At 41.5% G+C, this 25,667-nt stretch overlaps 1 protein-coding gene across 4 annotated transcripts in view; it reads left to right on the forward strand.

Annotated features, from left to right (window-relative positions):
- The window catches only part of ARHGEF3 (Rho guanine nucleotide exchange factor 3), a 303,446-nt gene that overhangs the window by 99,024 nt on the left and 178,755 nt on the right, over window positions 1–25,667 (forward strand). For all 4 annotated transcript variants that reach the window (XM_079116472.1, XM_079116474.1, XM_079116476.1 and 1 more), the window contains one exon: window positions 3,507–3,573. In XM_079116472.1, the coding sequence (XP_078972598.1) occupies window positions 3,507–3,573 (67 nt within the window). The remainder of the gene's footprint in view (window positions 1–3,506; window positions 3,574–25,667) is intronic.

Here is a 25,667-nt window from a genome sequence, read left to right on the forward strand (position 1 = left end):
ATGAGCAAGAGTCACATTTGCTTTCGCATGGTGGGTACATCCTGTGCTGACCCTCAGGCCTGCTGCTACTGACCTTATTTCATTTGATTCCAGACACACACACTTGAATTTGAGATCATTCCCTACATGCAGCTTGACTCAGGATTTTTCACTCCTACTCTGGGCATTTCCCCATTTCTACTGTAAGTTCTCTCAAGGTGGAAAGAAATGTTCTTTCTAACCTGTCACAGGGTGTGACCTTCCCAGATGGATGGCAGCTCCCCTCCTATCTCTGTGGTTTCTTGTGCTACTCCCTGTGCCCCCTGGCTTCCCATCATTCTGTGGGAATGGCAATACCAGTCAGTACTCTCCCCGTGACATCTGTGGCATGGTGGAAATGCCTCCTGAACAGAGGTTGCTTCATGATGACAAGCATCATCATCTGGCTCAGGCCTGGCTCACACTGGGTGCTGGATGGCTGCACACAGGCGTGGATTCCTCCTCCAAGCCTGGTTCAGAACCCAGCTGTGCATCCTTGTGCCTGGGAAACCTGCAGAACCGAGTATCATTTTATCACTTGGACTTTTGCTGACTATACAAAGAAGTTGCTTCTGAAACAGAAGAAATACACCCAGGAGCCTGGCATGGTGGGGCACGCCTGTAATCCCAGCTGCTCAGGAGGCTGAGACAGGAGGATCACGAGTTCAAAGCCAGCCTCAGCAACTTAGCGAGGCCCTAAGCAACTTAGTGAGACCCTGTCTCAAAATATAAAAGACTGGGTATGTGACTCAGTGGTTAAGGAAGGAAGGAAGGGAGGGAGGGAGGGAGGAAAGGAGGGAGAAAGGGAGGGAGGGAGGGAGGGAGGGAAGGAAGGAAGGGAGGAAGAAAAAGAAAGAAGGAAGGAAGAAGGAAAGAAGGAAGGAAGGAAGACATCTTGGGTTGATGTCTTTGCTAGACATCACTAGACTCTTTGCTAATGTGAATATCTGGAAGCCTGGGTCATGGTGGGAAGTGAGACAGGGTGGGAGCTAAAAATTAAGGGCAGCCCCTGTATCAGCGGTCTCCTGGCAGTTTCCCCACCTGAGGTAATGAGTGTAGGGGTCTCAAGTTGTGCAAGAGTGGCAGATTGGCTCAACTCAAGTTGGCAGACTGGCTCTGATGCTTTTTCTTTGACTGTGAGACCTGGTAGTGAGGGACCCTGTTAAACTGGTGCCTTCTCTTGAGGAAGCCGAGGCTACATTCTTCCTAACACCCTGGCTACTATAACCTCAGGATCTGGAGTCAGGTGCATCAGCATTGGTGTTTGAATTCTGGATTGGTCACCTGCCAGCTGTGTGTGACTTCTGTCATATGATTTAACCTCTCTGAGTCTGTTTCAATTCATCTGTAAAGTGGCATAATCATAACATTGCATTATATTATATATTATAAAATCACATTATATAAAATTATAAATTTATAATCTATTGAAAGTATATGATGTCATGAGAATATATTATATATAAAGTATTATATAACACCATTGCAAGACTATCCATATGTCATATAGTAACATTATGACATAACATAATAACTATCATAAAGTTATCATGAGGCTTGGTTTATGTAGGTAAAGTGCTCAATTCCTGAATCACTATTAATTGTTGAGATAATTAGCATTAGATGTGATCTCTGTGGCTTGCATTTTGCAAATGTCCTGGTATGATTGCTTTGGAAGCAGTGAAGTCCATCAAGTAATTAGGAAGGCAAAGCCCAGTTGTAACTGGGAGGAGTATTATTGACATATAAAATTTCTCCTTGAAGACAGGAATTACTTTTCAGAAGAACTTACACCCACATGATACTTAATAGAGAAATATATTAAATCTAACTACTACCCACATGTCCTCTGTTTATCTCCAGATGTTACTGGCCTGGGTTTCTGTTGTTATGTGAGGCTGCAGGGGAGGGCAAGGCAGGAGGGGTCTGACTTGAATGCATGTCTGATGGGGGTTCCCACAGGCTCTGGCCAGGTGGCTCAGCTCTCCTGTGCTACTCCCATGTCCCTGCTTAAACACTGTTCTGGAAGCTGAGTCTGGGAAAGAGAGGGAGGGAGCATCATGCTGTCATCTGGTGAGTACTGGGTGACAGAAGTGGAGTTAGAATCCTCATCTCTTGAATCTACATAGTGGTTATTACCTCTCCTGTTTTGCACATAGGAAAACTAAAGTTAAGAAATGACCCTCACGTTCAGGGTCATAGGGCTAATCAGACACTGGTATTTGAGAATAGGCAATTGAGCTCCGACTCCTGATTTCACCTCTGTGGCCATAATCAGATTGTTAACATCCCTGGGTCTCAGTTTTTGTTTTGAAGGATGGGAAGTGCTAGGGATGGAGCCCAGGGCCTCACCTGTGCTAGGCAAATGCTCTACCACTGAGTCACATCCTCAGACCCTCAGTTTTCTTTTCTATTAGGTAGGCACAATAATGAACCCTAGCTCACAGGGTGAGAATCAGTGAGATTAACTATATAAAATCTTAATATATGCTTTTGTAAGTACTCAATACCTGTTAGTTGATGTTACTATTATAATTACCTTGTATTTTAATCTCTGTCTTTTGTATGGCAGAGCCAACCAAGATTTTTATTCAGGTCTGACACACTGCAAAGCTTGGACTCTGGTCACTATGTACTTTCTGCTTGCGTTATTGCTGATTATAGCAGAGAGCGCAAGGTGAAGGTGACTGTCATATAATTAACACCTTTTGGGAACATCCATGACTAAAACCTCAGAAAAAAATCCAAGGTGGATTCTTTTCAGATATGTTTTCAGCTAGCATGAAATCTGCATATCTATATTGACAGGCATCACACTTGCAAAAATTTTGGAAAAGGTATTCCTGTAGGTCTGGTTGGTAGCTACAAAATTTGATTTCATTTGCGAGACAGAAATCAGGGTCTCTCACCCTGACCCACCCTGAAACTGCCTGCACCACTCCTGGGGATCTTGATTCATACTGAGAAGTTCACAGGCAAGAATACCAGTGTTGAATTGTTAGGCAGTGGCCACATGTCCTGTTGATCATCTCTTTAAAAACCTGGAACTCGCTCTAACTTCTGTGGAGATGTTGGGGCTCCCCAACATGTGGTGGAACTGGGGAACCTTCTAGGCCAGCTGAAGCCATAAATAAGAGATTGCCCCTGTTTGGGAATGGTTCTTGTGTGACAAATAAAGACGGGGAGTTTGGTCTGACTTTTTGGTTGCATCCTGAGAGCACTTCAGATTTTCTTTTTATGGGTGAAAGGTGGACTACTTTATGTAATCATAAGACTTTCCTCCTGGGGAATTGGGAAGGAATTTGGAATGAATTGGGCTTCTGAAGAGAAAACTCCAGCCAAAAGCTGGAGAAAACTCTAGTCACCTGGTTCACCTGGTCCTTTTCTTCAGGCACTTTCCTTGTGATAAACCTGCATTTGAAACCAGTGATCTCTTCCGAGCATCTTGTCAGTGAATAATGAACATGTTGTCTTTTCTCCTCTTGTAGGCCTAAACGGCAGCGGCAAAACAACTTTTCCATGTTTCCCTCTCCCAAAGCCTGGAACTTCAGAGGGGTAAGTGTCTGCCCTGGGCAGCTCCTGCGACTAAAGTTTCTATTCCAGATATGTATTCCAGCCTCCAGAGAAGTTGCTGTTGGGGTTTGATTGACTTATAAAGTTTCTGCCAAAACTCCCTCCCTAGGAGGGTGATGTTGGCATCAGCTGTTGTGGCCCAAAAATTATCTGCTGACATTAGCCTGCCCTGAACATCACGGGATGTAGGAAGTGTCTTGTGAAGAAGCTGAGAAGGGCCATGGTGGGGTGGGCATTGGTCATTTTCCTTGGAACCTGGAAGGAGCCCATGTACATGAAGGAAAACAGAAGTGAGAAATGTGCATTCTATTAATAAATTTGTGCTTTCATGGGGAACTTTGGTTTCCAGAAGTCTGAAGGCTTTAAACAGACTTGAAAGGGAATCATTAAATTCTTCGAAACACAGAGCAATAGACTGTTAGAGATGCATGGTTGTAGGCCTCCATGTATCAGGGATGATGATAGGATCAGTCACAGTGCGTGGAGGCCCTGCTGTGTGCTAAAATCAGTTCTAAGACCCACTTGGGGTGGAGGGAGCCTTTGCCTCTGTAAGGAAGGCTCTGAGCTGTGTCACCTCCAGGCTTCTGGGTGTGGCATTCCTGGCCCAGCACCCCACTCCTGCGCTCCTACTCCTGGCCCATCCACCACATCCACAGGGGCTAAACTTTGACATCACCTTTTCTGGGAAGTTGTAACTGCCACCTCTCTGAATCTGAGCCAGAGGTCCCCTCCTAAGTACCCTGCACTTTCTTATCATATGCTTAGTTAGCATTTAACTAAAATTCAAGATTGGAAGCTGCGGGCTGGAGGTGCATAGAGACCCTACCACTCTCTTTTGTTACTACTATGTTCCTGGGCTTGGCACAATTCCTGGCACATACACACTTTTTTTTTTTTTTTTTTTTTTTTCGGTGCTGGGGATCAAACCCAGGGCTTTGTGCTTGCAAGGCAAGCACTCTACCAACTGAGCTATCTCCCCAGCCCATACATACTTAATTAATTAGTTGAATGGATGAAATGGATGGATGCATAAATGAATGAGTGTCTCACATCCATCTGACACAAAACCCCATGTTGCCTTTAGATTGGGTTTTAAGCCTTCAATCTTTCAATTATTATTCTGACTGTTTGCATGGTAAAATCTTACATAGATCTTACTTGTTTTCCCTGGGTGTCTTATTAAAAATAAATGTAGATCACAGCACTATTTTAGCTCAGGCTACAGTGTACTTTTCATTAAGTACAAAGAAAAACATATTGACTTCCGAAATAGATGTGCGTGGCTTACTGAATGCAAGTCTTGTGCTTCCTAAGTTGTTTATGGGTTTGATGAGTAAGATCCCCATTTCTCAAAGTGTGTTTGGTTGAATGAGCATAACCACTATGTGAAAAAAAAGTCTTGTGTGGTTAAATAAATTTGGGACATTCCAAATACACAAATTTAAATATGTTCACCACTGCATGGCTTCTCAGAGCTTTTGATGTGTTAATGTGCGGGGAAACTTCACAAGGAGAGTTGACAGAATTTGCAATAGTGTCCAAAATCATGGACCTTTCACTGACTCAACAGTCTGCACACACTTTGGAAGTTGACATGTATAGTCAATTTTGGACAGTAGAGAAATTGGATCTCCTGTAAGCAGGTTAGTCTTTTTGAGGACTTTGTTTCTGGTGGTCTCCTTATCCAACCTCCCTTCAGTGTTGCTCTCCTGATTGAACAGTGGTCATTGGCCAATGCTGGTGGATATATGTGGGGCAACAAGCCACCCAGGTTTACCTGAGAACTGTCCTGGTTTTAGAGCAATAAGTCTTGCACCTCAGGAAACCCCATGGACCCAGGCTTGCTGGGATAATTGATTACCCTACCTGTGGCTTTGGACTTCTACTGTTTCTTCTTGAAAAACATTTTGTAAATATTTGAGCATGACTCTGATTTATAGAACTTGCTGCTCAAAGGAACTGGAACATATGTGCCTTGAGTGACACTCTGTTTGCCTCATCTTTAACAAATCTAAGACAACAGTGACATTTAAAATTAGTAATGCTCTGCAGGGGGTCACAAAACTTGCCCTGAGCTAACTGCAACCAAGTAGGTGTCCAAATCTAATGCAGTGTGGACTTCAAGTTCCTATCAACCCTTAAATTCTTAGCCAGCTCACGAGAATGTTTCAGAGCATTACAGAAGCTCGTCTGAATAGAGTGCATTAGGTGGCGAGGTCAGCTGTGTGGTTTGCTTGGTCTCATGTACTTGCTTTGATTTCTTCTGGACTTACCACTGGGGCTTTTCGGTAAAGCTAGACAAACTGGCATCAAAATACACCAGGGGGAGAGGTTTGGGGCCTGCCTGACTGCCAGATTCCTCTGTGGCTAAATCAGTCTCTCTCCACCTTGGAGTAGAATCCTCAGGGACATGATGGCAATGAAAGGGAACCCAACCAAATGGAAACACCCTACTCCCAGCCAGGACATTCTTCATAATTGTCATTATGGTAATTGAAAGTGACGAAGGACCCAGGCTGCCAGGATGAAGATGTTTAAGACATCATCTAGCTGATACATTTTCTGTAATGAAATTTGACTCTCAGGTCTCTTAGAGCTGTGCATGCTGTTCTAGGGCAGGGTACACTTTCTGTGAACACTTTGTTTTCTTCTTGATTTAGAAAGTAAGCTTTTAGAATCTCTGTATTAGCAACTTTTCCATGTTTAGGTACCTGGCAGAGAAACCCATTATATTAGAAGCATTTGAAATCCCATTCCTCTTTAGCTTATTAAAGAAAAAGGATTCTGTGTTTGTTCACCCAGGTCCTGGGCATTCGTGGAGCTGGAGGGGTGGGGCCCAGGGACACAGTGGTGAGCAATGAATTGGAAAAGATGAGAGGAGCAGGAATCACGTTGCCCTAGATGAGAAGTGAAGAGGATACGTGTAGGTTAGAAGTAGACATTTGGGGAAAAAAGAGATTTGAGAGTAATGTTAAAGAAGGTCTTGCACAGTGGATTGTATTGTTACCACCCCATCTTCTCTGGAAATGCTTGCTGCAGACCTGCATTGGTTCTCGAAGTATTAGGAACTGCATTTGGGATTTTCCTTTTGTGCTGGAGGGTTTGGCTGTGCAGAGGCACAGGAAAGACCAGGCATGCTTTCTTCTTTCCATGTGGTCTAGCCCTTTCCCAGGTTGCCATTGTTGCTGATTCTGTTTAGCCCTCCCTTCTCATGTGGAGCTGAGACAGAGGCCCTGGGTGTTTCTGACCTTTTAGGACCTCCCCAGCTCCCAGGCAATGGTGGTGCTGTGCCCATCTCTCACTAGAGCTGTAGGTGCTGTAGATCTGTTCAGGAAGAGAAGTTGAGAGCATGGTTTGGAATGGGGTAATCATGGTAAGAACATTTAAACCAGAGTAAAACCAGAACAGAATGTGGAGAAATGAGAAGGTCCAGGAGTTGGGACCTTGTGTGTGTGGAGTTTCTTGCTCCCAGATGCTCTTCTGTCAGGTACATCTGCTCCCCATCTGGTTGGGGAAGTGCTGAGCTCAGAATTTCCATCCTTCCTTGTGCAAATGTTTTATACAACTCCTCCTGTTAACACAGAGAGACAGACAGGCTCAGACAGACAGAGACTCAAGGAGGGAACTCACACTACAACTATGAGATTCGCAAGGATACAGCTCCAGCCATTGCCTTCTACGTGAGCTAGGAAATGCTTAGCAGGGCCCCACTGTGTGCAAAGCATTGTTTTAGTACTGGAGCTGAATTGACCAACTGTCAGTGACTTTCTTGTCTCATTCTCTACTGGCTGGTCTTAAGTTTTGCCTATGCCATTTGGAAAGAAATTTCTGGACTTGGACTTAGAAGGGCATGCCATTGTAGCCCTGACCTTTTAATTTTTAGATGAGGAAAACAAGGCCCAATATATTAGTCAGGACTCTTGGTTATGAGTGATAGAAACTTGGTTAAAACTGAATTTCTTGGACTGGGGATATAGCTCAGAATGCTTGCCTCACATGCACAAGGCCCTGGGTTCAATCCCCAGCACCACCAAAAACAAAAAACAAAACAAAACAAAACCAATTTCTTGAAGGCTAGACTGAGGTGCTCTGAAATTCACAACTCAGTAGAGTGACAGAGTTTCTACTGCTCAAAATACACCAGGCCATGTCAGTGTTTATTGTGGCCCCCTTTGTGGGCAAAAGAAGCCAGCAAGCCTTCCTCATTTCTTGAACCCTCAGTTTGTACATTTATTTTTATTTATTGAACATTGGTTCAAGGCTGGGCTGTGGCAGCCCTGCACGGAAGAGAGCACAGTTGTCCCTCAATATTTATGGTGTTTGGGGGAGGGGTGTTGGTTCCAGGAGCCCTGTGGATTTCAAAGTCCTTGGATACTCAGGTTCCTTATATAAAATGGCATAGTACCTTATACACATCCTCTTGGGTACTTTACATTATCCGCTCATTACTGACAACACCTAAAACAATGCAAATAGTTGTTGCAGTATTATTTAGGGAATAATGACAAAAAGTCTATACATATTCAGGAAAGATGTGTTTTTTGTTTTTTTTTTTTTTTCTAATTATTTTGGATCCACAGTTGGTTGAATCTGTGGATGCAGAACCCATGGATAGTGAGAGCTGGATGTATTTATTCCATTTTAAAGATGAAAGCCAGGTATCATGGTACATACCTTAGTTACTTGGAGGCTGAAGCAGAAGGATTGCTTTAGCCCAGGAGTTGGAGATCACCTGGACAACAGTGTGACTCTGTTGAAAAAGAAAAAGAAAAAAAAAAGGAAGTGAGTCTCACATCTGCTAACTTGCTTTGAAGTACAGCTGTAGTAAGTGGCAGCGTTAACATTTGAACCCAGAACTTCCTGCCCCAGCCCATTGGAGCTCATTTCCTCTTTAAAGCAAACTTGATGACACATACCTTGTCCTCAAAGAGGGTTAAACTGAAGATCTTCGAAAAGTCCTAGAAACAAGGAAATATTCTATCTTTAATTTCCCATTACCCAGAATCCTCTTTAATTCTGTCCTGCTCCCTTGAACTTTATTTAAAAAGTTTGATCTACCCTTTCATGAAAAAATGATTTGTTATTCCATGTTGTATTGGTAATTATGAAAATGATAATAATAGCTCCACTTATCCCAGGTGACTAACTCCTAGCATTCGCTCACCTTCGTAAAGTGGTTTATAAATATATTACTTCCCAGAATAGTCCCACAAGATACGTGTAATTTGTGCTTCATTCTCATTTTATGAACGAAGAAATAGAGTATGTTAATTTTCTATTGCTGAGAAATAAATAGCATAAATTTAGCACAGTATACAGTACCCGTTCATTAGCTCACAATTGTTTAGATCAGAAGTTAGGACACGATGTGGCTGAGATCTCTGCTCATGGTCTTGTGAGACAAAAATCAAGGAGTCAGTCTGGGCTGGGTTCTCTCCAAGACTCAGAGTCCTCTCTCAAGCTCATTTAGGCTATTGGATGGATTCAGTTCCTTTTGGTTTTTGGGAGGTCCCCATTCCCTTGCTGGCTATCAGCTGCGGTTGCTGTCCATTCCTAGAGGTCATTCTCAGGTCTTTGCCATGTGGTCCCTTCCATCTTCAAAGCCAACAATGGAGCATCTCCTTTACATCAAATCTTTTCCTGCTTCACATCATCCTGACTTTGGGAAGAAAGCAAATTCTTTTCAAGAGCTCAGCAGATTAGATCAGGTTACACAGATGCTCTCCCTCTTAATGGTCTCAAAGTCCGTGTTTAGTAACCTGATCATGGGATTGATGCCCCACAACACTCTCAGGTCCTGCCTGCACTCCAGGGGATGGGATTGTAAAAGGTGTATACACCAAGAGATGGGGACCTTGGGGACCATCTTAGAGCTCTGCCAACCCCACAGAGGTTTAGAGAGGGGAGCAGCTTGCACAGGGTCACACAGCAAGTAAGTGGTAGAAGGTGGATTTGAACGCAACCTCAACTGGTTTCAAATTTTATGTTCTTGAGCAGCACCTCTCTGTAACTTCTCTTCCATGTGAAATTATTTGCAAGTGGGGAAAATACTTACAATTTTCTTCTTACACTAAGCTCCCTGGGGTGCAAAGTATTCTTGCAAAGCAATAATACAAATTTTAAAACCCAAGAGAAAGAGTGGAATAAGTGGTACCAAAGAGAAAATACATATATGATCAGTAAGCAACATCAAATGTTCATTATAATTAAGCAATTTAAAATATTTTAAAATGACAAAAGTAATAAAAAGTAATAGCAATAATATTGTACTTCATTCATTTAACTCTTGTAGTGTACTTGATACAATTCCTTAAACTTTGCAAGTCATCACATCCCCCAGAAGCCCTATTTAGTAGATATTATTATTATTACCCCCACTTTCCAAATGGGAAAACTGAGACCAGAATCATCCCCAACATCCCACAGCAATTAAGTAATGGGTCCAGCTTTTGAACTAAGGCAGTCTGGTCTCAGAGCATATGCTTTCAACAACATGCTCTCTGTAACAAATACAAATAATGCAAATAAATGTGCATAGATTTAAGTCAGTAACTGAAGAAAAGAAAACTAAGCTGGGCACAGTGGCACAAACTTGTAATCCCAACTACTCGGGAGGCTGAGGCAGGAGGATCACAAGTTAGAGGCCAGGCTCAGCAACTGAGAGAGACCCTGTCTCCAAATTAAAAATAAAATGATCTGGGGATGTGACTCGGTGGTAGAACATCCTTGGGTTCAATTTTTAGTATCCACTCCTACTACACACAAAGAAAACTAAAATCTAAAATAATAAAATCTAACGTAACAAACTAAAATGACCCCTTTTGCAGGAAAATAACATATTACTATGTACATAGAAAACAGTCTGTGGAATCTCACCCTTGACTGACAGTCTGGGGTGGGTAAGATATTCAAAACTTATTGAAATGCCTAAATTTTCTAGAGAGAGCGTGTATTGCATTTATAAATAGCAAAACAATGAACTTATAATAATTAGAAGAGATCTTCCATAATAAAATATTTTCATAAGCAAGAAAGGCATATTTTTCAAAGTTTAGGGTCTTAGAATTTATCAGGGTGTGTCATTGAATATGAGTTGTGCCAGGCATCTGGGACTGATCAAATCTGGGAGTTCAGAAAGGGCCTGTACATTCTGTGCCACAAGACATTTGCTTCTGCTATCTCACCAACCTCCCACCTCCCTGACAGTCAGTCTAGAGCAAATTCCATGCACACTGAGGATTAGGCAGTCTGAATGGTTCATACCCTTGAGTTCAGTGGATAGTCCTTGACAGTTACAACAAAAGCTTAAGTAGTGAAAACGTAGATGTTTGCGATCAGAATGCCAGATTGGGGACTTCAGACTAGATACATTCCAGAGCATCAGGTCCCATATTTGTAAAATGAGAATGGACAATAATGTCATCTTCTCAAACATGAGACTCAGTAATGATGCATATGTATCCTGGATATGATGCTTTTCATGTAGTTAAGTGTGCAGAAAACATAGTTAACTCCTTATAATGAGGGTTCCTTTATACCTAAAACAACTTTTCTAAAGATGTATATTTGCTAGATGCTTTTTTGATGTGAGGCACTTTCTTAAAAAGGAAATACTGACTCTCAGGTCTCCATTTAGCTCTGCTAAATTTTCCTTCAGACAGTAGAGCAGCCAGCCTGGGTGCAGATGCTGACCCCTCTGAGGAAAAGCCCACATTGTCTTTACCCTGCTGACACCAAAATTATGCTGGCACAGTGAAGCTCATTTTTAGATTCAAAGCAATTTCTTTTTCTGTCTATAATTGAGATCTGTGGGGTTATGGTGGGCTTGTGTGTCAGTTGTGCAGATTCTGCACATTTGAGGCAGAATTTATAGAGCCTTTATTTTATGTAGTTATCTCTTTGCTTAGTCTCTTTTTGCTTTAGGGTTATACAGAATAAAAGATGCTTTAACTTTGGTCTCTGTGTCTTATTAGGAAATCTTAGCTGCAAGTGACAGAAATTCAGACTAGTTTAAGCAAGGAGTTTTTACACATACAAAGGTATGGGAAGTGTTTCATGGAAAGCAATGGAGCCCCTGGAACCAGATGCTGGAAGCCCATGAGATTCCCACCTATTCTCTGCTATTGCCACCTTTGCTCCACAGTTGACTCCTTCCATTTCCTCATACAGTGGAGATGCAGCCATCTGCAGAGAGATGACAACCTGCCTCGCAAAGCCAGCATTCTCGGGGAGGGATTCTGATTGGTCCAAGGTGGGTCCTGGACCAATCAGCAGCAACCAGGGAGTAGGGCAATATTGCACCACCACTGTGATTCTCAGGGTAACCATAGTAACAGAGGAAAGGAAGGGGCAGTTTCTAAAAGGGAAGAGTCACTAGGTAGATGCAAACAATTCCTGTCTATGAAAGTCTTTCCCATCACTCCTCCTGTAGTACAGAGTAATCATCTGATTCCCAGGGTCTAACTTTTCTTTGGAATGGAAGCAGTCCATTTAGTTTTTTTTTTTTTTTTTTTTTTTTTTTTTTTTTTAATTGGTTCTTATTAGTTATACATGACAGTAGAATCCATTTTGACATAATTATAAAAACATGGAATATATCTTGTTCTAATTCAGTCCCCAGTACCTTTCCTTCCCCTTCCCTCACTGTACCCCATTTAGTTATTGATTCCTTTTTTTTTTTTGACCCTGACAGTTTGACTTGGGAGTAAGAATAGCTTGTTCAACAAGAATACACATAAAACTTAATAATCCTCTGGATGAATCAAAATAACAGCAGGTCCTGGAAAACTGTGTTCTGAAATGGCTTATGGCTATTTCTAGAATACAGAAAAATATGGGAGCTTAATCAGGACTTTTAAATAGCAGATGACCCAAGAATCAGTCTAGTGTTGCTTTGTGGTTTGTCACATATATGACTTTTCATGGAACTTTGTACTTTTCATTTAATCAAGTTTAGCCTTTAATACACAAGCAATATCATGGCAACACTCTATGCCTCCAAAAGGCCCGTATGCAATTTGAAGGTATGGGAGGGGATGGCGATGTTGAGAACTGGAGTATACACCTATTTAGAAGCTTCATTTTCTGAAGCCAGAACTTCCCCCTCAGTTTCTGTCTTTCTTCCATGTTAGGTTTAATTCCTTGGTCTTCTGCTTCTGTGCCAGAAGCTTGGAATGCAGGTTGGTGATGGTCCCATACTTTACCATCAATTTTTCCCATCAATTTCTTCCTCTTCACAGTCAGTGGGGCCCATTTGATGGATGAGACTGAGTGTAGTACACGTGTGACTCTCAATTGCCACCCTTATTTAAATGCCCAAATCACATTGTTCATTAAATCAGTTGAAACACACAGTGAGAAGCCAGGAGGAAAGATAAGTTAACACATTTCAGGGAGGATGCAGGCAGGTTGGAAGGACCACACCATCTGAATCCTGGGCTTTACCATGTCTTTATGTTCTGTCTCTCCCTCTCCCCTATCAGCCCTCCCCATTGATAGAATGGTTACAAGAACCAGAGTTGAAGCTGAAGTCCAAGCAAGAATCTCACAGACAGAAGATACCTTGGACTAATGAATCAAATTTGTATCAGAGAGACTCAGAGATGAATACACTGCTTTTTTTGCCAGTTAGATGAGTAAACAGGTGCTTAATTCCTGTTTTTCACAGGCAGCCAGAATGGTGTCTCCCACGTGGAGGCCTCAGGAATACTAAGTGCTCATATATATTTCATGCCTCTGTATATTTAGTACCTCCTAAGTCTCATGCATATTTAGTATATAACACTTAGTAATGTTTAGTGTAAAACATTTAGTAACAAGGTGCTTCATGAATATTAGGTATCTTTCGCTCCTTTCATCTATGTTTTGCACACATTTGACTTACTAACCACTTAATTATACTTAACATCACTTAAAACAGTTTCTGTTACAGAAAATGAATATCTTAGAAACTCAGCCTTCTTCAGTAATTGAAAATGAATATGTTCTAAAAGCAGATGCTCATTACACTTTGATTGTAGAAGGCCCATTTTTTCGCCCCATATTTTTATTGGTGCATTATAGTTGTACATAATAGTGGGATTTGTTGTTACATATTAGTACATGCACACAATGTAACAATATAATTTAGCCAATATAATTCCCCAGTATCCCCCTTTCCCTCCCCACCTCCCTTCCTTTGGTCCCTTTTCTCTATTCTACTGATCTCCCCTCAATTTTCATGAGATCCCCTCACCCCACCTTCCCTTTTCCTCTCTGACTTTCACATATGAGAGAACAGAGTCGACCCTTGACCTGAACTTGACTTATTTCCCTTAATATAATAGTCTCTAGTTCCATCCATTTTCCTGAAAATTACATAATTTCATTCTGTTTTGTGGCTAAATAAAACTCCATTGTGTATATATACCCTATTTTCTTTATCGACTCATCCACTGTTGGATACCTAGCCTGGTTCCATAGTTGGCTACTGTGAATTGTACTGCTATAAACATGGGTATGTATGTATCACTATGATGATGACTTTAATTCTTGAGGATAAATACCTAGAAGTGGTATAGCTGGGTCATATTCCTACTGGCTCTGTTCCTAGTCTTTTGAGGAACCTCCATACTGATTTCCATAATGTATGTACTAATTTAAAATCCCACCAACAGTATACAGGTGTTCCTTTTTCTCTACATCCTCTTCAGCACTTATTGTTTATATTCTTTGCTATTGTTGTGCCGGAGATTGAACCCAGGGCTTTGTGCTTGAGAGGCAAGTACTCTACCAACTGAGCTATCTCTCCAGCCCCTTTTTACTTCTTTATTTTGGTATAGAGTCTCACTAAGTTGCTGAGGTTGGTCTTGAACTTGTAATCCTCCTGCCACAGCCTCCCAACTCGCTGGGATTATAGGTGTGTGCCACCAACCCTGGCTCTTATTATTTGTTTTCTTTTTTTTAAGAATTTAACCTTTATTTTATTTATTTGTTTTTATGTGGTGCTGAGGATTGAACCCAGTTCCTAACACATGCTAGGCAAGCACTCTACTGCTGAGCCACACCCCAGCCCCAATTACTTGTACTCTTGATAGCTGAAGGAGGGCCTATTTTTCAGTGGGCTGCCCTGTATCATGATGATGAAAATTCTTCTCTTGCCTGATGTTTGGGCCTCCCACATTTGTCATCCTACACCTAGACTCTCACCTAGACTCTCTTCTTTCAACTGTAGAGATCTCAATGTACATGACTCCTGGATCTATCTTTTTGTGCATGACTCTTACTGCCAACTTCCATATGGAACTGGTAATAAAACCCACCTGGATTAGATGCTGCATTATCAAGGTGTACTGCCAGTACCTGACCTCTGGTTAATGCACTTTCGGGGTGGAAGGAACATTCTGTGCGGCAGGGTACTGCTAGTGTGCACTGTACCTTTGTGTCCTCAGGGCTGTTTGACTTAGCAGCACCAGCAGTGTATGAGTCTATCTTTTAGGGAAAAATAAAAGTAAAAAAAAGGGGAATGAAACTGATTGCTTTTTTATGGATAGATGAGGATTTGTTGAAAAGCATATCTCTGACTTAAGGGAAGTTCAATGCCATTGTATCAGATGTGCATTTAATTTATACTGGTTCAATTAGAACTTCATTTAAAAGGGTGTAGGAAGAAAACTTTTAATTCAGAGCATGTGTGTATTAGTCAGTTTTCCCTCGATGTGATAAAGTACTGAAAAAAAATCAACTTAGAAGAGGAAAGATTTATTTTGGTTCATGGATTCAAAGGTTTTAGTCCGTGGGTGGTGGGCCCCATTGTTTCTGGGACTGTGGTTATGTAGAACATCATGGTACAAAGATGTGGTAGAGCAAAGCTGCTCACCTTATAGCAGCAGGGAAAGAGAAAGAGAGAGAGAGACAGAGAAAGAGTGAGAGAGAGAAGCACAGGGGGCCGGGGACAAGATATAGCCTTCAAGGTCAAGCCCCCAGTGACCCACTCTCTCCAACAAGGCCCTAGCTCCTAGAGTTTCCACCACCTGTGACCAAGCCTTCAACCCCTGCGGCTTTGGGGACGTTCCAAATGTGATCTGTAATGACACGGGATGTGTGAATCTGTTGTTTCCTCTGTTGATCCTCTGAGAATGATGATGATTCTCAACCTTGACATGGGATTTTTGTGCAGTGTGCCCCCTAAAAGCAAGCAATGCCTTCATCTGGGGCTAGACAGAACCGTATATCCATTATATTTTCTAGCAGTGGAGGAGGAATTACTGGGTGTGGTTTGCAGAGAAGAAATGTCAGGCTTTACCTGGTGTCTTCCCAAGGCGTTTCTATGATTATTATTTTTGCCATATGTGTTATTTTTTTCAACTTTTCATTATGAAAAATACTTGGAGAAAAGATAGCCTCTTCAGCAAATGGTTCTGGGAAAACTGGAATGAAATGAAAATGGAAGCAGAATGAAATTGAACCCCTATCTCACCCTGTACAAAACTCAGCTCAAAGTGGATCAAGGACCTGGGCATTAGAGCAGAGACTGTGCATCTATTAGAAGAAAATGTAAGCCCACCACTCCCACATGTCAGCTGAGGAACTAACTTCCTCAACTAGACTCCTAAAGTACAAGAAGTAAAATCAACAATCAATAAATGAGATGATATCAAACTAAAAAGCTTCTTCACAGCAAAGGAAACAAGAATGTGAAGAGAGAGCTTACAAAATGGGAGAAAATCTTTGTCACCTGCACCTCAGTTAGAACATTATTCTGCAGAATATATAATGAACTCAGAACGCTTAACACCAAAAAAAAAAAACAACAACAACAACAAAAAAAAACCAAATAATCCAGTCAATAAATGAGCAAAGAAACTGAACAGGTACTTCACTCAAGAAGAGAGATGAAAGGTCAACAAATATATGAAAAAATGTTCAATATCTCTAGCAGTTAGAGAAATGCAAATTAAAACTACACTGAGATTCCATCCCATGCCAGTCAGAATGGCAATTCAAGAGTACAAGTAACAATAAATGTTGACGAGGATGTCAGGGAAAAAGGCACACTCGTACATTACTAGTGGGACTGCAAATTGGTGCATCCACTCTGGAAAGCAATACGGAGATTCCTCAGAAAACTTGGAATGGAACTACCTTTTGACCCAGTTATCCCACTCCTCAATATATACCCAAAGGACTTAAAATCAGCATACTACAATGATACAGCCACATCAGTGTTCATAGCAGCTCAATTCACAGTAGCTAAGCTATGAAACCAACCTCGGTGCCCTTCAAGGAATGAATGGATAAAGAAAATGTGGTATATATACCCAATGAAATATTACTCAACCATAAAAAAGAATGACTTTATGACTTTTGCTGGTAAATGGATGGATCTGGAGACTATCATACCAAATTAAATAATCCAATCCCCAAAAACCAAAGGCCTAATATTCTCTCTGGTATGCAGATAATAACACCCAATAAGGGGCAGAGGAGGGAAGAATAGAAGTTGTTTGAATTAGACAAAGGAAAATGGTGGGAAGGGAGGAGGATGGGAATATGAAAGAAAATAGAATGAATTAGACATAACTTCCCTCTATTCATACATATATGAATACACGACCAGTATAACTCCACATCATGTACACCACGAGAATGGGATCCTAATTAGAATAAGTTATATTCCAGGAATGTATAATTTGCCAGAATATACCCTACTGTCATGAATATCTAAAAAAGAACAAATAAAGAAAAATGTCAAATGTGGAAAGTTGAAAGATAAGTGCAGTAAACACCTACCACCCAGAATCAACAATTGCTAACATTTGCTTTCCAGCTGTTTATTGACTTTATCCATTTATTTATCTCTAGCTGTGTATATGGCTAAGCCATTTCAAAGTAACACAATTGCAGATACCATACTAAGTACTTCAGTACGTTGCCCTAAGAACAAGGATGTTTTCCTCCATTGCCATGTCATTATTAAACCTAAGTCACCAATGATTTCCTAGTTTTTCAGTTCATATTCAGTTGTCTTTTATGACTGATCTTCCCTCAGACCTTTCAAGGATCATGCATTATGTCTGTCTGGATTGTTTTATTTGTTCCAGTCAAGGACCATATTTCATTTCATTATTGTTTATGTGTTTTTTATTCTCCAGTATTCCCCTTTCACCTGTCCCTTTTTTAAAAAACAAAAACAAAAAACCCCAGTCTTCTTAAACTTTTTGAAAAGACCACCAGTTGCCTATGGAACGTGTCTGATATTTGGAGTTTTCTGACAGCTTCCCTGTGATGTCATTTAACTTCGTTTCTCTGTCGATTATATTTTTTATAAACTGTTAATTTTAGTCTAGAAGCTTGGTTTGTTTCTGGGTAAGCACTTTGGAACCAGAAAACTCCCTAAGGTCTGGCTGCTACTTGTATCCCATTTAGAGGCACACAACGTGGGGTTGTTTGTTCTTTTGAGGCTCACTCCTCACCTGCTGGGTAGATCTGATGACAGCCCAGTCTCTGAGTTGGGAGGAGCTTCCCTGCAGGTTCCTTGTTGGGCATTTGGATTGATCTCTTGGAGAAGAAGAGGCATTTGCTCCAAGTTTTCAATTCTGTGAATATTTGAACAAAATTGACGCAGGTGCATTAAAATGGGGTGGATATAATCTAGAGCTTATGAATTATTGTATGACAAAATAAACATTGTAATTATTGTTATATCCTTATTGTTTTATAATTATGTAAATATATGCTATGTGCTATGTTTAAGTTTTTTAAGTGTTCCACACAGGGGACGGTGGGGTAAAATGGCTTAATAAGAGAATACACAGTTGCAGGAACTCAGAATTTCTCTCTGTGGGCCGGTTTCATTCTCTTTCTCTCTCTACCTTCATTTCCTCATGACAGCTAGTTCTGCTCCCAGCGTCTTCCTGTGTGTGGCGCTGTTAGGCTCTGAACCAACCCGGCCTGAAGCCTGACTGTTCAGGAGCTCTCTCTCCCACAGACCACAGAATCATATCAGTCGTCCCATCCCAAAGTCCCTACCAAAACAGTGATTGTGCCAGCTAGTTTTTCTTGCACGAGGCTTCACCAGTGATGGGCAGACTTCTGGCAAGTTCTTAGAAGGCTTTCTATCTCCAGATCCAATCATTTGTGACCAGGGACTCAAAGTCAAGTGGATCTGCCATCCATCAGCTTGGGCAAGTAATCAACTTTACTGAGTTTCAGACTCCCTATCTGAAATGCACCTAGCTTACAGGGTTCTTACGAGGCTTAAATTAAATAATTTACATCAAGTATTAAGGGTGCACTGGGCCTGTGCTCAATAAGTCCCTCCTCCCTGTTATCTCATACCCATTCAGTAGGAGGTGGGGGCACGCAGAGGACTCAATTACCTGGGAAGGAAATGTGGGGAAGATATCCTACAACATTTCTAATGTACTAGTAAAACTTTTTCTTTTTTTCTAATATTTTTTCCATTTTATAGAGTGATAAATTCAGACTCCAGGTTATGGAAAACTGTGCCTGAGCCATTTTCTCTTTGTGCGTATGCACCATTAGGATAAGAAAGACGTACCTGAAGATTATGGGGGAAATGTACTAACTTGGAGAAAAGAAAACTTCTTATGTAAAAAGCGACTGAATGAATTTTAAATGTAGTCTGGATATATTCTTGAACATTCTGTGTATTTCCTCAGATGGGTGTTGAGTTATGGTAATTCAAGTCTTACCCATCTTGTGAAGTCTGGCAGTTGGTTTGGTTCTGATTTATTTTGCTTGCCTCTCTCTGCACTGTCACAGGCTGGTACTGAACTGATTGTTCTTGGCTTCCTAGCCAGGGCACCTTCCTTGCCCAATGAAAACATCCAGCAAATGGCTTCATTCCTTTCGTGTTTGCGGGTTTTGATGTGGGAAAAGTTAACATCTTGTTTTGATGAACCAGCAAAGATTATTTTCATCTTTGAGGTGATACTCCACATCATTGATCCCAGTTGTTCATTCCAAGGATTGGAAATTTTTTAAGGTGTCCAATTTTTGTTTTTGTTTTTCACCTACAGAATCAATTAGCATTTAAAAAGTGATCATTTGAAAGGCTAATGAGGTTGCTGGAGGATGGACCATCACAGCTGATCAGTGGTAGTGTTACTTGGTCATCTTTCTGAAAAGTAGCTCTGCTATTTGTGACCCAGTAATTCCACTTCTAGGAAGTGACTTTTTCTGGACACCACCAGAAAGGTGGATTAAGATGTATGCAGAAAAGTGTTTAGAGCAGCACCAGTTATGATAGGAAAAAATGGAAAAAGTCTAAACGTCCAATAATGTGAGACAGTTGGTATAAATTGTGGTTTTTTTCCATGGGAATGAATATTGTGAGCCATAAGGGGAATGTTGAGGAAGAGAGTTAATTCATGGAAAATGTTTATTGTTACATTTTAAAAGCAGGAAGCAAAATTGTATATAATAACCCTGGCTATGAAAAGAATCATTTGAAAAGTTTGAAAGAAAATGTGCAAAATATTAATAATGGTTTCCTCTCAGAAACTGAGGTTATAAATGACTTTTTGCTTTGTTTTGTCTTGACTTTTCCAAGTTTGTACAGGTTATATACATAGTCTTTAGATTCATGGGGAAGAAAAACTGAAGTAAGAAGACAAATACTTGAATTGAAGTTTTGAAGTAGAGTCTTAGGTTTTTTAAGCTTTAAAAATAAAAATCATCTCTGACAAGGAATAGGAATGAATCTAAGTCAGAGATGCAATGAATTGTCCTAAGTCCCATGGTTACTTATGATGGAACTTTAAAATATGGCATCTGTTTGTGGAGGTGTTTCCTGTGTGAGAATTTGGTAAAGGTGATGCTGAGGGATTTCATTTTTCTTTTCTAGCAGCAGCAAAAAAGAACAACCATACAGCTTACTAGGATATTTGAGAGGGATGGAAGTCACCTGAATAAGAAGGGATACTGTGTAACTCAGCCAAGACCATAAAAAAAGAGGAAAGAGAAATTAATATTCCCAAGTATTAATAGGTAACTCCATTCTTTCTTACTGTTTTGGGACACATTAGTTTTATGGGTTCTGGATGACACTCGTGGGACAATACTTTGGAATTTGGGGGCAGAAAATTAGAGGAAAACACCCAATATGGCGGCCCATGTATTCCTCTTTTTGGGTTTATTATTGAAGCTCAGAGAACTACATATTTGTACTGGGAATTTGCGAGTCCAAAAAGATACTTGGCTTTTAAAAAATACCTTATGCCCCACAGTATGTTTCCCACCATGGAATTCACATGATTAAAAGCTAACGTGTTTTCCTCGGGAAGAACCCTGGCCAAGCATCAGTCAGTTCTTCAGCAAATTCTGGAACGTCTCAAGGAGGGAAAAAGTTTGAAGCTAGATGGGCGTAGTCTTTTCAAGTGTACAGAACTGTCACAAATGGGCCGGATGTGCCGCTCTGAAATGTAATGAAGCCTCCTGCTGACTATCCTTCCAGGCTTGATTTCATGTCTTTTTTTCCTCCTTTTAAAAAATATACTCATTACCCAGAGTGATTAAGAGCCCCAGCATGTGTGCCACTAAAATGCTTGTCCTTGACACGCTCTTCCTTTTCTCCGGACACCTGTGGCTCAGGAGACAAAGTCTGCATCTCGGTCCCTTCATCATCCTGACCTGGTTCATCAGATTCCCTCCACTGAGCGTGGTGCTGAGCATCATCTCTCCACTGAGTATACGCCCTTCCCCTTTGTTTATCCACTTGCATTTTATTTCCATTTCAGGGTTTCAGTTTGAAGATTAAAGTTGTCTGTGTAATTTTATGTTATTTAATGAACCCCAAACTTCTGCAAGATAAATACATTTGCTACAGAACTCAAAGGGCAATTTTTTAAAAAGAGCAGAATAGGCAGGAAAATTCTTACTGTGATGTGATAAAAAGAAAATCCAAGGGTCTTGATTAATTGGCTTAGTAGTTCTCATTTAAAAAAAAAAATCCATCAAAAATTTTTGCCTACATTTGTGCTATCAGAAGAAAAAGTTAGTTTTCTGGTATTTCCCCTAGAATGGCCTTCTGTTCCTTACTCTTTTATTTTATTTAGTTGTTGATGGACCTTTATTTATTTATTTATATGTAATGCTGAGAATCAAACCCAGTGCCTCACACATGCCAGGCAAGTGCTCTACCACTGAGCCACAACCCCAGCCCTGTTCCTTACTCTTAACACTATTTTTTTTTCCCCAGAAGAACCCAATTTTATAAGTGTCTAGTTTGGCAGCAGCAGGAGTTAAAATACATTTTCATCTGTTTTCATTTGTGTTTATGTAAACAAACTCCTACAGCTGTTGTTGCTTCAGGGGTTCTCAGAACTCTTTTCTACTGCCCCCAGCATGGTTAGCAGACACTATCAGCAATTCTTTGTGTACTATTTATGTTAACAGGACAGAGCAGCTAACCCCAGCTATTAAAAAAGAAATGCTTTGGATTAGTTGAGGGATTTTATTAAGGTACCTGTCAGGTGGAGAAGGTACACCCATGATTAACAAAGCCATGCTGAAGTCCCCAGGAGGGCCCAGCCACAGCTGGCAGGCTGGGTTACCAGGTGACTCTACCTTAGGAATCTGGGTGCACCTGCAGTGGGCTGGCCACCCCAGGCCACTTTCTGTTTTGAGGTTTCAGGTTCTTTCTACCTCAGAGAACCCAGAGCTAATCCAGAAACTTCAGCCAAGGGAAGATCTGCCAGATTTTCTTCAGTTAATAGCACCTAAACAGTTTTCTTTCAAGAATAGTCATGCTGTTAACCATTAATGAAATAAATTGCAAGTGCTGAGGTTCTGACAAAAAGCCTAGAAATAAGAACTTTAAGGATACATGGTGCTCAAGTTGACTTATTGCTCTTAGATTGAAGTCACAGTACTGTGACTGTGGAAACATAGGAAATGTAAGGGTTGTTTCTTTTATTTTGTCTACTTAAGCTGCTGCTTCTCTCCCAATAAAGTTCTCAAAGTGTGATTGGGGCTCTAGAAGCAACAGCACCTGGGGACTCCTTAGAGACCCAGAATCTTAGGCTTCACCCCCACCCAAATTAGGGTCTGCATTTTATCAAGATCCCAGGTGATCTGTGGGCACTTTGAAGTTTGAGGAACAGTTCGATTTGAGGGCAGTCTAGAGTCAGCTCACTGGCTCAGTAGTGCTTCCCTGTGAAACTCTTTGGTCAGGATTTGGGGTAATGGAAACTGATAACGTGGTTTGTCCTCTTTCACTAGTAAAAGGAAATAGGGCTGAGATGAATTTCAGTTTTCTGGTACCTATGACTTTAGCCAAAATTATTATCATAAATCCCGCTGTGTCTCAGACAGTGAAAGAGGCCACCGGCAGGATTCAAATGTCTGACATTCCCACCGGCCTCACCACACTCTCCTTTTCCTCCCAGGGCACCCAAGTCAGCATCCTTTGTCCACGGGTTTGTCTCCTTGGAACTCTTTCTCTAATGCAGAGGGTGTGCTTTTCTCCTTGTGTGCACATGGTAGGTAGTAGGCTGTTTGCTCTCCTTGGGGATATTCTGTGCTGTCCTGGGCAGCAGGGTTACCACACCCTACCATGTGACTCCCATGCAAGAAGTGGCATGTGGTGGAGGAGGGAGGACTCCCCTGTCTCACTGAGGCCATGGGTTATGTAAGGTACTTGCTGCCTTTGATGATTTACCTGTCTGGCCCTGCCAGGCTGTTATTTTCATAGTGCCCCAGAGGAATTTGACCTCTGTGGAAGTAAATCCCAGTCACCTCTGGCCGTTTCTTGACCTGTTTTGTTTGTTTTGTTTTCAGATGGCAGTTTGCTGCGGGGTGGGGGTGGGCAAAGGTACATTTTCCAAATCCCATCACTTGTGGTTCATCTCTTCATGGCATGTCTCCATTTCAAATGAGATTGGGCTGAGGCTAAAGTGATTACTGGGCTCAGGTGGAACCCTGAACACATTTCAGCTTTAGGATACGAATTAGTTTCTGCAGGAATTATAGCTTGGACCATAGTCCTGCAAAGGGTCCCCCCCTGGTCATTATCCTGGTACAGAATAAGCAGCTCTGTGTTCACAGTGGATGATAATGAGGGGAAGGGTGCTTGAGGGACATGAAGGGCTGTTTTCAGAGCCCATGTCCAAACCTGAGTGGGAGCAGGATGTGTTCAGATGCTGCTGTTAAGAAGCTCTGTGACCATGGGCCAGGAACTCAACCATTCTGAGCCTCAGTGTCCTTCAGTCTTTGCTCAGAGGGTTGCCATGGTGATGAGAAAGCCGTGATATAGTGAGATACTCAACAATGTCCCTGGGATGTAGTAGGTGCTCAAAAGCTCACTTTTCACAGGTGCCATAAAAACCTTCACACAGGTCTGTGATTGGAAAACATGCACTCTTCTTTAGGGCTAATCTCTGCATACACATTGGTCAACTTGTCCAGCTGAGGGGCTGTGGCCGGCATAACCTCCTCATGTTGTACCCGTCTTCAGAATTGAGGGCTGGCTTAGCTGTTGTCTTGGGGTCAGATTTCCTGCATGTCAGCCTAACTGTGTGCCCTTTGGTGATTGTTTAATATCTCTGAGCCTTAGGTTTTCTCATTTGTAAAGTGGGCATCATGCTTACCTGTGCCCCTTTGCAGGGATGAGGAAATGGAGACTTTACAGGGTAAGTGACTTTCCCAAGTCTGTGGCTCCTCTGCAGAGGAGTTCAGACTCTGGCCCAGCAAACTGGCTCTAGGGTCCAGGTTAGGTAATCCCAATATTGTATCTGGAGGTGGTTGGAAATCATTGAATGGGCATGCCCTAGACACCTGCACTTGGGGCTCCCCTCCTAATCCCCCTCATTTTTGTTGACAAATTCTTTAAATTGGATTAAAGCAGATCATAACAATCACTACTGCTATATTATATGTTATATATTCTATTATATTTAAAAATAACTTGTGTATGTTATATATCATAATCAAGTAATAATATCCTTTGTATTAATATCCAACAACAGCTGTTTGCACAGATTTTCATTCCTATTAGAATTGCCATTGTCAGCACTTAAAATGGCTTTTTGTTGTGCCATGTGGGGACTTACTGTCCATGATTTTGCTATAATTTTTTTTTTTCTTATGTAGTCTTTAGGAAGTGACTCTTGTTATGCTGTTCATAGTTAGACTCACAACCACATCCGCACACATACACTGACCTTGGTGTTTCCAGACTTCTTTGCATACTTACCATGACATTTCCTAGGGCCTGTTAGTAGGTAGGTCTTGGCCTCAGGGGATCACACTGGGGTCTCCTCCCACAGACCCCAGGTGTTCATTCAATACAGGAGGGTCTTTGTGTCCAAACCATGTACATTTTTATGAAAAAAAAAATCAGCCTTTTGTTTTAATGATGATACAACCCAGAGATGCAGTTCTTGTTATCACACTGGGGGAATCTGGGCAGAGGTGATTGGAGTCATAAAGTCAAGTAGTGGGGGGAATTCCTTGTTCTCTCCATAAATTATCATGAGAGGGCCCTATGCACTTTCATATCACTGCAGGGAAGGGCCATGCTTACCTCCTCCTTCTGTTGGAAGGGCAGACTTATCTCATTTATTTAGCAAAAAAAGTGAGTCAGGAAGCACAGAATTGGAATTTTGTTGTTATAATCCCTGCCTTTTAGCTGATACATTTATGGATGTATACTTTTAAAATATGTAGAAAATGAGCCACCAAAACATCTCACCAATATTATATAGCCATGGCCACTGTTCTTGACAAAAAGAATGTATATCTGGTCATGCAGCTGTTCTTGCTGAAACACTTGCTCTGCTTCCCCATTTCCTACCTTGGCTTCCAGTATCTCGTCCCTCAGCCTTCCTGCCCTATCCCTGCACAGGCCATTTGTCTGTCTTTTGCTTCCCAAAGGACCTATGCTGTTCCCTACTTCTTTTCTTTGCTCTTGCTCCTCCACTCAGCCTGGCCGCTCCTGGACATCCCTAACAACCTGAGATAGCATTTCCTCTGGGAAGACCCTGAGAATTATTCCTGGCTTCTCCCTCTGTGTGCCCAGTGCTCCAAGACTGTGGGATTTGGCAGGTCCAACAGTGTGCTCTGTGCTGAGAAGC

The sequence above is a fragment of the Sciurus vulgaris genome (assembly GCF_902686455.1).
Source record: "Sciurus vulgaris genome assembly, chromosome: 16".
NCBI lineage: Eukaryota > Metazoa > Chordata > Mammalia > Rodentia > Sciuridae > Sciurus > Sciurus vulgaris.